Raw genomic sequence first — 14016 nt, 5'->3', positions numbered from 1 at the left:
ACATTTATGTCTGATACTGACTTTGAGGCTGTCACAGGTGTTGTTCTAGATATGTCAAGCCTGGCTTGCTACCTGGGAGTCTAAAATACTGATGGAACTGTGATTCAGGTGACACTCAAGTCCAGTGGACCGAATTTTGGTCTAGTCATTCTCTGATAGACAAATCCTCTTCTTGCCCCTTCACAGTGGTGGGACTGTTAACCCTGGTATAACCCCATGTGCATGTCCTGAAATATAGCACCTAGTATTCTGGAAGTGTGAACCAACATAAGCAGGGGTTGAAATGACATGTCCACACCACATGGAGGAATGCCACACCTCTGTGTTACCAATCGATACTAGGTGGTAGATGACTCAGCAGCCAATTCAATAGCACCACTTTACTTATTGGAGGCTTGAGGGAATCTGCATTATCTCCAGAGCAAAGCTCCAACAAATTACCCCCCCCTCCCCATTATGCAGTATAATTGATGACTTTTGAGGTTAATGGACATCACGAGGAGATCCAATCTTCCTTACATTTTGAGGATACAACTCTAAAAGAGTTGTTCGTTTTAGAGCTGTAAAACGAACTACAGGCCGGCTGCTAGATAGTCCACTGGACCGAACCTGTTGATAACTCTCTAGTTGGCCTCCGGATAACCTCTACTCTGCCAGATAGTGACAGGATGGAGACAGAGTAGTGGTAGTGTATGAGGGTGAGCATTGGCAAGGCCATGTTATGTCAAGGAGCTGGGTATATTCTTGCCTGTGTATGATATATTCAAAATTTCATTACTTCATACAACACCCCCCCTTCCTTTTCTTACTATATCATGACTAGTGAAACTAATAGAGCAAACTTATCTGCAAAAAGATCTACACCTCTCATTCATTTTACAGATATATGTGGTCTCAGTTCCAGTCTCAGTGATGTCCATTTCCACTTACAGCCAAACCCCATTACTTTTTCTGACAGAATCCCAGTTATCAGTTGATTCAACGACTGTTTATCTCATTTGTCCTAATTATTCACTGTATGATTCTCTTCCACCTAAAAGGTGGTACCAGTGCCTATGTTCACTGATATTTTCTGTCAGAGACTTAGTAATTTGGAACCTCCTCTTTTCAGTCTTCTCTGGCTTTAAATCTCTCTCTGCCACATTCTGTTAAATTCATCTGTTGACTTTCTCCAGTCCAACTTTCCTAACAGTGAGGTAATCTTCCTTGGTGATTTTAATCTTCACAACTTCAGCTGGCTTCCATTTTCTAGTCATACGGATCCAGCTGATCGAGTTGCTGAGACATTTGCAATTACTAATGACTTCACACATATTGTTCATTTAAATACCATACAGTCCCAACTACACAGCCAACACACTTGATCTTTTTCTCACAAACAATTCCAAATATAAGGTCAAGGTGAGTGGTACTCTAGGCACCTCAGATCACAACTTGGCGAAAGTCTCTTCTCCAATGGAACCTTTCTCTTGTAGCCACTCTCACACTCATGTTGATTGGTATTAAACAAATACAAAATGGATGATCTGCAAGATTTCTTTTCTTTTCCTTGATCCGATTACTTTTCAGATCTTCTGATGTCAACATTTGCTCAGATTGTGTCAGTAAAATTATTCTTGTATGTATGGAATCCTTTATGCCACACTCCACCTTAAAAATCTCATCCTTTATCTAAACCTTGGTTTTCCAATAAATGTGCTAGAAGTCATCAAGATAAGAATGTTACATATCACAGTTGGCTTGTATCCAAATCTCTGGGTTCATTTTCTCCAAAGCTCACAACAATTGTAAAGTAGTTATTAATCAGCCAAAAGATTTCAAACATGCTAAGAGTAGAAAACTTGCTTCTCGTCCAAATGGTAGTTGAGCTTTCTAGTCTCTTGCCAGAGCTTTGATCACAACTTTTGCCCATCTCTATTCCCACCTCTGTCAAAACCAGAAGGCACTATTGCTACTTCAGCCATAGATGAAGCTGACCTGCTAGCATCCTACTTTTCTTCCAACTCGTGTATTGATAATCTTGGTAAACTGCCTCCTACCATTCCAAGTACACTCCATTCAATGCCTCCTGTATCTCATCCATCAAAAGGATGGCAAGAAAGTGGCAGGTCCCGGTGGTATTTCTCCACCTGGTCTCAAAACCTGTGCTCCAGAGTTTTTTTTATTTTTTTATTCCACAGGCTTCGTTTTTTCTTCTGCTTGGAAATTTGTTCACATCCAGCCCATTCTTAAAAAGGGTGACAAATCTCCTCCCAATTATCATTCCTATTGCACATACATCCACCCTTTCTAAAGTAATGGAAAAATCTATTAACCACCAACTCTTAAACTGTCTAGAAATTTTCCATCAATGATCACTGATATTAATTTTGTCAGTGTTGATTCACAGGTGATAGAGTGGGTAATGTTTCCCATCTGTGGAAAAATTTGTTGAAACTCAAGTAGTTGCTCTTGACATTGCATTTTTTTTTTTTTTTTTTGTAATTTGGTATCCAGTTATTTTTTTTATTTTTTTATTTTTATTAATAACAAGATACACAACAGGTAACCATTAAAGTGTATCTGAGATCAGAACAATAAACATAACATTTTAATATGAAATCCAACAGGAAGATAAACATTGATATAGATTCAAACATTAAAATCATATGTACAAAAGAGGATTGCATTAAGTTAAGTTACCGGTAAAACAAGTAATAATTAATCAGTTAGAGAATAGAAAAAAAATAAAACACATAATACTAATAAACTACAATAATTAGATCAGAGCTAGTCACTTTGCAGTTTAAGAGAAGAGGCAAACTTGTGGATGGAGTTCAGTGATTGGAAGTTGTCAAAGAAGTCATTGAGAGAGTCATTTGCTGATTTGCTGATTCTGTTCAGTGGACTGAACTTCGTAAAGTCCGTGGTGGCAGAGTCAAGGTGAAATGGTGTAAGGTTCCTGACTTGTCTACAAGGAGCATTGAAATTGATTTTGCTAAGGATATCAGATGCTTCATAAGTTCCAGTGATTACTTTGGCTAGAAGGGTGATGTCAGCAGTAACTCTTCTGGTGCACAGAGGCCTCAGATGAAAGTAATCACACAGCGATTCATAGTACACTGAGTAATAAAATAGAGGATTACAGTACGTAAGGTAATGGACAAAATTTTTTTGGACTGCTTCAATTTTGTTAGTTAAAGTCTTTGTGTGAGGATTCCAGATGGGTGAACTGAATTCAAGGATCGGCAGAACAATAGTTTTATAAAGGATAAACGCATATCTGTAGTTTTTGAACTTGTATGTATTCCGTTTGATGAATCCCAGTGTTTTGAATGCTTTGCTGGTGATTTTAAGGACATGAGCATCGAATTTAGCACTGCTGGAGAAGAGAATCCCCAAGTCGTTAACTTGGTCACACCTTTCGATGATCACAGAGTTAATACTGTACTCTGTATTTATTAGTTGTGGAGATCTGCCGGATGCGAAAGAGATTACTTTGCACTTCGAGGGGTTAGCAGACAAGCCATTCAGAGATATCCACAGAGAGAATTTATTGAGAGCACATTGAAGCTGTTGAGAATCTGTAATCTCCTTCACTGCTGAGTAGATCTTAAGATCATCTGCATAGAGAGCAACTTGAACATTGGAGGTGTAGATGAAAGAAGGAAGATCATTTACAAAAACAATGAAGAGAAGGGGACCTAAGGGGGAGCCTTGTGGTACTCCACTTAGTGGTATAAAACAGTCTGAGTTCACTTGATTGATGATAACGCTCAAGGAACGATGCGTAATATAGCTGTGCATCCATGAGCGCAAAGGATCACGGATACTATATAGCTTAAGTTTTTCCAGTTGTTCGTGTGGGACTTTATCGAATACCTTAGATATGTCTGTATAGACTGCATCAACTTGAAGGTGGTCATCAAGAGCTTCAGAGATGTATTGCCAGAAAGGAAGTAAATTCCTTTCTGCAGAAACCATGTTGATTCTGATCAATGAAAGGCCAGAAGAATTCGAAGAGATGTTTGTGTACTGCTGTGTCGAAGAGTTTAGCCAGGCTGTTTTGCAAGGTTATGGGTCTGTAATCAGTTACATCATTTTTATCACCTTTTTTGAAAATAGGAACTATATTGACCTTCTTAAAGTGCTTAGGATACTTCCCCAGCCTGAGAGACAAGTTGAAGATCCGGAGTATGAGGGGTTTTAAGGTAGTGACAGTCATTTTCCAAAATAAGCCTGGAATGTCATCTGGGCCTCTAGTATAGTCATTTCTCATGCTTTTTAATGCCGAATTTAAATCTTCATCGGTGATAACGAGGTTAATGAGGATATCATCTTTAACAGGTGTGAAATCAGGAAATGAGGCAGGTCTTGATGTATCATTTGTTTGAATTCTGGAAAAATGTTTGGCAAACTCTTGAGCAATACTGAATTCGTCCGATAAGAAAATTCCATCTGTGTTATGAAGTTGTAACTTTCTACTGTTTATATTCTTATGCTTCATGTAATTCCAGAATGGTTTGATATCTCTGTGAGTAAGCAGACTATCCTGTACTGACTCTGTATACATATTGTAAGAGTTTAATAAGAGCGTTTTCACTTCTTTGCGGAGTTGGCTGAATATTTCATAGTATTGACTGTCACCTGATTGCTTATACTTGTTTCTATAGAATTCTTTGGATTTAATTTTATGTATTAGTTCGGTGTTATACCAGTGCGGGTAGGTAGTGCGTGCGGTCAGATGGGATTGAGGAACAATGTCAGATATAACTGAGTGGACACAGTTGATCAGGTTGCTGGTGAGCACATCGATGTCATCCATAGCATCAGAGAGCTGCTTGTCTACGTTGCTGACTGTGACTGCTCACATTATCTCTGTGGCTGCTCACTGTTGCTGCTCACATTGTCTCTGTGACTGCTCACTGTGGGTGATGGTAGAAGGCTCTATTTTTTAACTTCTCCGCTAATGCAGATGTTCCTTAAATTTCAGTTCTTTCTCTCACTCTTTTCCTCTTGTATGTGAATGGCTTTCTTCAATTGAGTGGAAATCCTATCCATAGTTTTTCTGATGATGGCACATTGCATCCACTTTACAGTTTGAGTAACCTTACTCTGTACAAACAACTTCAACTTTTCAAATATCCACCACCAATTATTTAAATACTGATCTAATTCTCCACAGAGAGCCAGATAACTTAGTTATTTCAATCCTTCTAAAACTCAGTCCTGTCTTATATCTTGCAAAAAGGATTCTTCTGCACATATGCTTATGTTTGATGACACTCAAATTTCCGAACAAGATCACATATCACTATTAGGGATTACCTTGACTTCTAATCTCTCAAATATTTTTTTCTCTGCATCTGAAATACTGGGTTTTCTCTTTCGCTCTCTGTGTTACTTTTCTTCCAAACACCTGTACACTCTGTACAAATCACATATCTGTTCTACCATGAACCAAATACTGCTTTTTCTGCATCTAAAAAACTGAATTTTCTTTTTTTGCTCTTGGCATAACTTTTCCTCCAAACTGCTGCTCAAACTGTACAAGTCACAAATCATCCTTTCCTGGAACATTGTTCCCTCAAAACCTCTCTCAGGCTTGTAGACTCCATTCAAAAAAGGGCAGTTAGTTAATAACCATCTCTAACAAAGTCTCTCTACTCTGTGTCTAATAGACATTCTGTTTCTGCTACACGCCTTTTCTCTAAGTACTTCCCCAAGAGCTGTTCTTCTGAATTGGCTTCTATAATTCCCACTCTCTCTTCCAAACATGTGCTGCTACAATCAGTTGGTATCCTTTTACTTAAATTTTTATATATTATCTGGTTTTGGTGCATTATAGCCTTAGCTGCTAATGCGCCAATAAAATCCAAACCAAACCAAACCAATCCTTGTACTATCCAACTTCAAACTCACAGAACTAACTCTTCATCTTCCTCATTTATTCCTTCAACTTCTGTTTTCTGGAACAACATCTCTTCATACATATTTCCCGAAAATTACAATCTAAGAAATTCAAGCTAGTGTTAGCAGGTATCTTTTTTCAGCTTCTCAACCTTTAACCCATGTAACAGGAATGACCTACACTAAAAGTAAATATAACAAGTGTACACAATGATGTCACATTGTGTACACTTGTTATGGGCTAAGTGTTACCTTTTGGCTTTGATTATCTAATTAAATCATTTGTTGTTGCATACGTATAGTGCTGTCTTGTAAATTGTTTTCTCTGTAAACAGTATATCATATGAATGTGAGTTTTACACCATATTTACAATTTCAAAATTTCATTTTTAGTATTCACAATGTTACTGTTTTTAATTTTTTTTTATGTAAAGTATTAAGTTGTAAAACTGTAGTAATGTTTTATTTGCCATTGTGTGAAAATAATGAAGGCACTTCTAGTTATATATATACTCAAGATACATATATGCACAATATACATATATGTGATGGTATGCGACAGGTGGAAACGTGACGATGGATATGAGAACCAATGACAGATGTGGAAATCATATTAAATAGTAGATGACAGATGTTGTAGGCCCACTGTATTTATATTGAGAATTGCACATTTTTTTTTTTTTTTTTTTTTTTTTTAGTAATATCTTTGACAACTGAATTATGGTAGATCTTCACCAGACAAGGAAGAGTGTAAAATACAACTTTAGCATTAGGCTCTCTTCTGAGAAATCAGTATTACTAGTATCATGTCTTTACTTCCATAGTGAGTGGAATTTTTAGCAGTGGAAAAACTGCTATGCAATATTTTAGTATATTGGAAATAATTAGATATATGAAATATAATTACCATTACATATGATTATATAATATATATATAAAAAAGTTAAATTTTGTGAAATAAATGTACCAGTCTTTATTATAATCAGGATAGTGTCTCACTTTTTAATTAAAACACTAAGCTAAGTTATTAAATTTTTAACACATGGAAAATGCACAAAACCAAAGCAATGACAATAAGTGCAAGAAAAGATAAATCTATAGAAGTCTCTTTTTCTTTTTCCAGGTTGGAGTAATGCTAAAGCCCTTCTTACCTCAGCTGCAAACTACATTTCTTCGAGCATTAAGTGATGCACACCGTTTAGTTCGGCTTCGAGCTGCAGCAGCCCTTGGATATTTAATCGTTGTTCATACCCGTTGTGATCCTTTATTTACTGAACTCCAGAATGCTATCAAATCTGCTGAGGACCCATCATTAAGGTATTAGTAAAAACTTACATTCTGGGATTTCATTATAGCGGTACAAAAACAAATAATGGGTAAAAGAAATTTGTTTCCTTAGCCACTTGAAGGTCTGGTATGAAGCTCTCAGTTTACCGATGGTTTCAATCTAAGAGTAATTCATTTATGCACCATAATATTTTCACACTATATGTACATCAGCTATTTAATGCTGGTGTAGGCATAATACACTATTAAGATCACATCTGCCATGGAACCATGACCAAAATAATCATTAACAAGATATAGCCAATGTAAAAAAAAAAAAAAAAATCTAGTCTCCTGTGTATTGTAATGGATTGAAACACAAGATGCAATTATTTCATAGGGTCTTTCAGTGAGTTCTGTAGAGAAATTTTTAATATGCTTTGGATAACCTTTTTTTCTTTAATTGAGAGTATGAACCAGAGCTGTAATACTCAATATATTCTACATTGATATCAGTATTTGTAAAATAATAAGAGAAGTTTACCTCAGTATAGTACGTAGAACACTTCTGTATGATACTCTCCAGAAATTAAAACGAAAAAATCGAAAATCTTACATTAGAGTAACAAATAATTAAAAAATCAATTTAACACAATTAAAAATAAGAAAATTAATTAAAATAATTAAAATTGCATTTTTTCGTTAGGAGGGAAAATCGTTTTGAAATTTTTTCATTAAGGAAGGAAAATCATTTTGCAATTTTTTTGTTAAATTCTTTTAATTAATTTTCTTATTTTTAATTGCATTTAATTGATTTTTAATTATTTGTTACTCTAATGTTAGATTTTCGATTTTTTCGTTTCAATTTCTGGAGAGTATCATACAGAAGTGTTCTACTTACTATATTGAGGTAAACTTCTCTTATTATTTTACAAATTTTAATTGAGTGTGAGTGTGTGTCCAAAATTCAGTGCATTCTCTATTACCACTAGTGGGTTGCTGTTAGTAAAAATCTTCATTGTTTGCTAAATGACACTGAATTGTCATGCTAGTGAAGTCAGAATCATCATTATTGAGATTGGTACAGAAAAGTAATGCCATGAGTGGAAAAGAAAAGCTTTCCCCCCCCCCCCTTCTCGATGTAAAGGAAGCTATATTTGTGATACGGCTATACTGGGAGAGAGAGAGAGAGAGAGAGAGAGATTAGAAGTCAGTGCACAAGCTTCCAGCTTCTTGATGTCTTAACGATAAAGAAATAAATAAAGCAAAAAAAAAAAAAAATGTTCTGCATCATTTCTATGAATTTCAGGATGAGAACCTATCAGATGCTCTCATGAAAGAAGAAAGAATTAATGAATAGTGATACTTGGTTGTGGAACTGGCCAGTGCACAAGGAAGCTTAAAATATAGCAGTTTTGTTTTTGTTTTTTTTTTTTCCCCTCCCAAACTGTTTTTTGAATTAAAAAGAGTGGTTTTCTGCTTGTTTTGGCCAGAAAATCTCCTGTTTCCTATCTGTTTCCAGTTACCTGATGTGAAGCTTTATGAAAGGCTAAAGTTGTCAGCTAGACGATGATTACAAAGACTGTTGATTTGTTAAAAACGAGGATTTCCTGCCACTAATTTCTGTTGACTAATAAGTAAGCTGTCAATGCCATAGATTTCATGAATTTTTGTTTATACTCATGTAAAAGAGAAAGACCTCTCTTCTCAAGGATTATTACTATAATCCAGATAATAACTTTTCATTACACGAAAAATTATTTTTCCTTCTTATTTATGAGAGGCAGCATTTCCTAGGCTTCTCTGTGAAATGCATTTTTATTTCAGAGTCCAGTTTAAACTTGTTTAACTTGGACTCTGATTATAAAGGTGGATTTTCATATTTATTTATTAAATGTAGGGAAATAACGTGTAAATGCAGATAACAAAAATTAAAATTCAGTTTGAAAAAATGCATAATTGGTGGTAAGGAACTAGTCTTGTTGTCTGCAACCTACTTGCCATAATAATCCACACAGCTCCTAGCTTAAAAAAAGGTTGAATATCTCTGCACAAATGTTACTCTGATTTTGTGATAGTTGATATGAACATCACTCCCACTCTACAAAAATTGCATGCAGCCTCCCCTTCATCTTGACAAGAGACTGTTCTCTTTACACACTGAAACAATATACAGACTATATGAATAGGTTCTTTCATAAAATTAATGGGACTAACAGAAACTTTATGAATCATTTCTGTCTGTTATACAAAAGGATGGCAAACCAATGCCATCCTTTTGATTTTTTTATTGTACATTTATGTGATTGTTTGGAACCAAAAGATCATTGTATGGCATTTATTTTGATGTGAGTGCAAAAGAATTCATTGTCCATTCAAAACAGAAGAGTGCTGACATTTTGATCAGCAACAGCAGTTGAATTATGGGAACCAGTAATGATTGAAGGACATCATATCAAGCAGCATCAAGAATGGCAGTGAGTAAATGGAAGCCTAGGAAGAACTTACAAGAATAATAACATTTGAATCAGCCTAGAAAACAGGAGAAAGTCAGGACATGAAAGTACTGATATGCTATTTGTGATTATGATATAATAAAAAAATGAATTGTATCAAATTAATTTCCTTAAATATTTTTTTCTGCTTTGCTAAAGTAATAATTAGACTTTTGTATATTGTAGTGAGATTTTAGAGTCCACTTGAATAAGACTGATAAGATTAATGTATGAATAAGATTATTATATCATCAGTGTTAATTCTTTACTAAATAGCAAAAGAAAGAAGAAACTGATAAGATACATTGACATTTTGATATAATTCTAAATGTTTCCTCAGAACTGCTGTTTCAACCAACTTCCCTAAAAATTACAGTGGTAACAAAGTTAGGCATAAGTAACTTAATCTTATAAAAATTGCATCTGCTGCCCTACCTTTAATCTTGAAAATGGACTGTTCTCTTCGGATTTATACAGGAAACTTTGCTCTAGAGACTAAACATGGGTTTCACCACTTCAAGCTTCCAATAAGCAAAGTGGTGGTATTTCACCGGTTGATGAAAGTCATCTTCGTGTCATCTGCCAAGCTTTCAAAATCGAGGATTTACAGTGATAAGACCAACCATAAAGAATCTTCTGTATGCAAGTCTGTAAGAGTGGAGCTATTCTTTGTCTTTTTTTTTTTTTTGTTTAAAATACGAAAAGGCCGATTCACATAGATATGTGGAACCAAAACAGGAATTTAAAAGTTCAATGCGTTTTTTTACGTTTGGGTACTTTTCTCACAAACATATTTCCAAAAGTCTTTTTCTGATGATCTGCCTTTTAGGAAGATATCATTTCGCAATGTAATAATTTCATTTTCAAGTAATATTTTCTGCAATTTGTTTCGTATCTAAGTCGATGTTAAATGGATAAGAAATATATTTAATAACGTCTTCAATTGTTTAAAATCACTGAATCTGGTTTCTAAATCATCCACAACTTTCTCAATTTCAGAGACATATTTCTCACTATTAAATTCAAAAACAGGATATTTTTGCAAATGATCTTGCATATTTGCAAAATGATTGTTTTTTTTTTTTTTTTTCCCTTTGAAATTCTTAGCCATTGCCAAAAATTGATATCTATAAGCAGAAATATTACTAATCATGTCACCCACATTTATTATTATTTTTTTTTATAATTATATTCAGATCACATAATTTACTGGTAAAATCTGCCAAAAAAGCCAGATCACACAACCACTCTGTATCTTGTAGTTGCTCATAATCATCATCCTTTGGTTCCCACTCTTGATGAAAATCAAGAGTGGGAACCAAGAAACGTTTCAAGTGAGTGGGTAGCTAATGCCAGGGAAGAGAGCCTAAAAAACTTCAAGAGTTGTGTTAGGGTTGTTAAATATACAAGAACAGTAAGTCTTAATTGTTTATATAGTAATGTTAGAAGTGTTGTCAATAAAATGAGCGAATTCGAACTGCTGGTTAAAACAAGTAACATGGACATAATAGGGCTTACGGAAATGTGGTGCCACCCGGAAATAGGGGATGATGAGTTTCAGTATGGCTTGTATAATGTATTTAAGAAGGATAGGGTAGATAGAAGGGGTGGTGGGGTAGCTTTCCCGGATTCAGATGTTTCACGTCCTAGTATAGAATCTGTATGGTGTGAGATAGTTAGAAACAAAGGTACAATGCTAGTAGGAGTAATCTACAGACCAGATGATTGTGAAGATTATGATGAAAGCCTCTACATGAAAATGGAATGGGCAAGTAAGTGTGGATGTCTTATTATAGGTGATTTCAATTTGCCTCTGATTGATTGGGAAAAATAGGAAGGAAACTCGACATGGGAACAAAATTTTTAAATCAACTAGATGACTATTATTTGTATCAACATGTCAGGGAAAGTACTAGAGAAAATAATATCCTAGACCTCATCATCACCCATGAATCAGATGAGATAACAAGGCTGACAGTAGAGGAACCAGTAGCAGGAAGTGATCGTGAAGTTCTACGGTGGATGATGAAGAGAGAGAGGTAGCAGTAGTAAATGGCAAAGGAATGGGTTATAATTTCAGAAAAGGTGCTACATGACCTCTATTAACTGGGTAGATATCACACAGAGAATGAATACAATTGAACTGTAGTATGTTTTAAAAAATTAATCACAGACGCCTTAAATGCGTATTTACCATTAAAAAAATACTCCATGAGGAGGGTTCCAAGTTGGATGAATAGTGAAGTTGCCACATTACTTGAGCAGAAAAAGGTGGCATGGAAAGGTTACATAGCAAAAAAAAAAAGTACTGAAGCCTATAACAGCTACGAGATGATCTGTAATAGAGCCACAGAAAAGGTCTGACAAGCAAAGGCAGTTTAAGAGAAATCACTAGCAAAGAGGGGGGGGGATAAGGAATTCTTCACATATATAAATGCCAAGAAGAGCAGGACAAACCAGATCGGACCTTTATGTAAGGGAAAGGGGATAGTATTAAATATATCAGCTGCCATTGCAGATGAACTCAAGTTATTTTGTATCAATATTTACAGAAAAATAACCTTTTGTGGCAATGGGAAATTGTGGGAGTGAAGTTGAAAAATATGTAATTAATAATATTGAAATTTCGCAAGATTATTTAATGAAAAAACTTTCAAGCCTACAGGCCAGTAAGGCTTCTGGAGTTGATGGAATATACCCTATAATCTTAAGGGAGGCGGCAAGTGAGTGCATTGAACCATTAAGGCTAATTATGCGAGCATCACTAGACGCTGGGGAGATTGTGTTGGATTGGAAAAGTGTCAATGTATCTCCCATACATAAGGGTGGTTCTAAGAGTGAAGTAGGAAATTATCGACTTGTCTGTCTGACTTCAGTGGTAGGGAAAATCGTGTAGGCAATGATTAAGGGTGGAATTCAGGATCATTTGGATAGAATTGAAATTCTCAAGGATACTCGGCATGGTTTTGTAAAGGGAAAATCATGTTTAACAAATCTGGTTCGCTATTTCGAAAGGGTCACTCATGAGCTGGATTTAGCGAATAATTTCAACATCGTTTATTTAGATTTCAGCAAAGATTTTGACTCAGCTCCACATGAGCGGTTGCTTTTTAAGCTGGAACAGGTTGAAATCACTGGGAAAATTCTTAGATGATATCAGGATGGCTTCAGGGCAGGAGGCAGAGGGTTGTGGTAAATGGCTATTCCTCAGATTGGGTTGATGTAAGAAGTGGGGTTCCCCAAGGATCAGTATTAGGACCGCTGTTGTTTTTAATTTTCATAAACGACATCGATGAAGGGATAGAGGGCGTGATGTCTAAATTTGCAGATGATGTTAAAATTGGTAGAGTAGTTAATGATCACTGTCAAGCTGAGCTTCTTCAGAGAGACCTAGATAGACTTCAGGAATGGTTAGAAAAATGACAGCTATGCTTTAATCCAACAAAGTGTAAGGTATTACACCTAGGAAACAGTAATCCCAAAATAACTTATTCACTTTGTGGAGTTCAACTAAACCCAGTACGATATGGTCAGACATGAAATTCTCTGAGCATTGTAAACAGGTTGCAAGGAAGGCCCATGGTGTCGTATTGATGATCTATCAAACTTTTGCAAGTAGAGATAGGGATGTGATAATCCGTTTATATAAGGCTTTTGTTAGACCACACTTGGAATACTGTGTTCAAGTATGGAGACCACACCTCAAGAAAGACATCGAGCTTTTTGAAAGGGTGCAAAGACGGGTAACTCGCCTGGTGAGAGCGGCAAAAGGGCATCGTTAAAGAATATGTGGGTTGCAGATTTTGGAAACTAGACACCTTAGCGGAGATTTAATTGAGGTGTTTAAGGCTCTGAGAGGCATCAGTAAAATGAATGATGATGAAATTTTCAAGATTATAAATGATAATAGAACTAGGTGACATAAATTCAAGTTATGGCGGGGGAGATGTTTAGATTGGACTGCAGGAAGTTTTATTTTAGCCAGCGAGTTATAAATTATTGGAATAAGTTGCCCACTTATACGCGTGGTAGAGGCTGACAGTTTGGAGAAATTCAAAGGTCATCTTGATAGTACCTTTGGGTGAGGGAAATGCATAGGATGATAGGTTTAATTTCCTTTTCTTTTATTAATTATTAGATTTTTTTTTATCATTGTTTTATTCAGTTTTTTTTTTTTTTTTTTTTTTGGCTGGTGCAGCATAAGCCATAGGCTTTCTTGCACCATGCAGCCATTACTAATACTAAAATAATATGTTTTACTCTTTTTCGTAGTATTCATTTTAAATCAAAGGGTGTTAAATTAACATATAAGTATTGTCCAGTTATTAATATTGAGTAAGCTAAATAAGAATTCAACACATGCACT

The 14016-nt window shown here is 35.5% G+C and overlaps 1 protein-coding gene across 2 annotated transcripts in view; it reads left to right on the top strand.

Moving 5' to 3' along the window:
- Positions 1 to 14016, top strand: part of l(3)80Fj (lethal (3) 80Fj) — a 694407-nt gene that overhangs the window by 620646 nt on the left and 59745 nt on the right. For both annotated transcript variants that reach the window (XM_090387924.1, XM_090387932.1), the window contains exon 49: positions 7013 to 7206. In XM_090387924.1, coding sequence (XP_090244050.1) covers positions 7013 to 7206 — 194 coding nt within the window. The remainder of the gene's footprint in view (positions 1 to 7012; positions 7207 to 14016) is intronic.

Source organism: Mastigoproctus giganteus, chromosome 2 (assembly GCF_048544385.1).
Source record: "Mastigoproctus giganteus isolate SK-2022 chromosome 2, ASM4854438v1, whole genome shotgun sequence".
Lineage (NCBI taxonomy): Eukaryota > Metazoa > Arthropoda > Arachnida > Uropygi > Thelyphonidae > Mastigoproctus > Mastigoproctus giganteus.
This window is presented reverse-complemented; position numbering and strand designations above follow the sequence as displayed.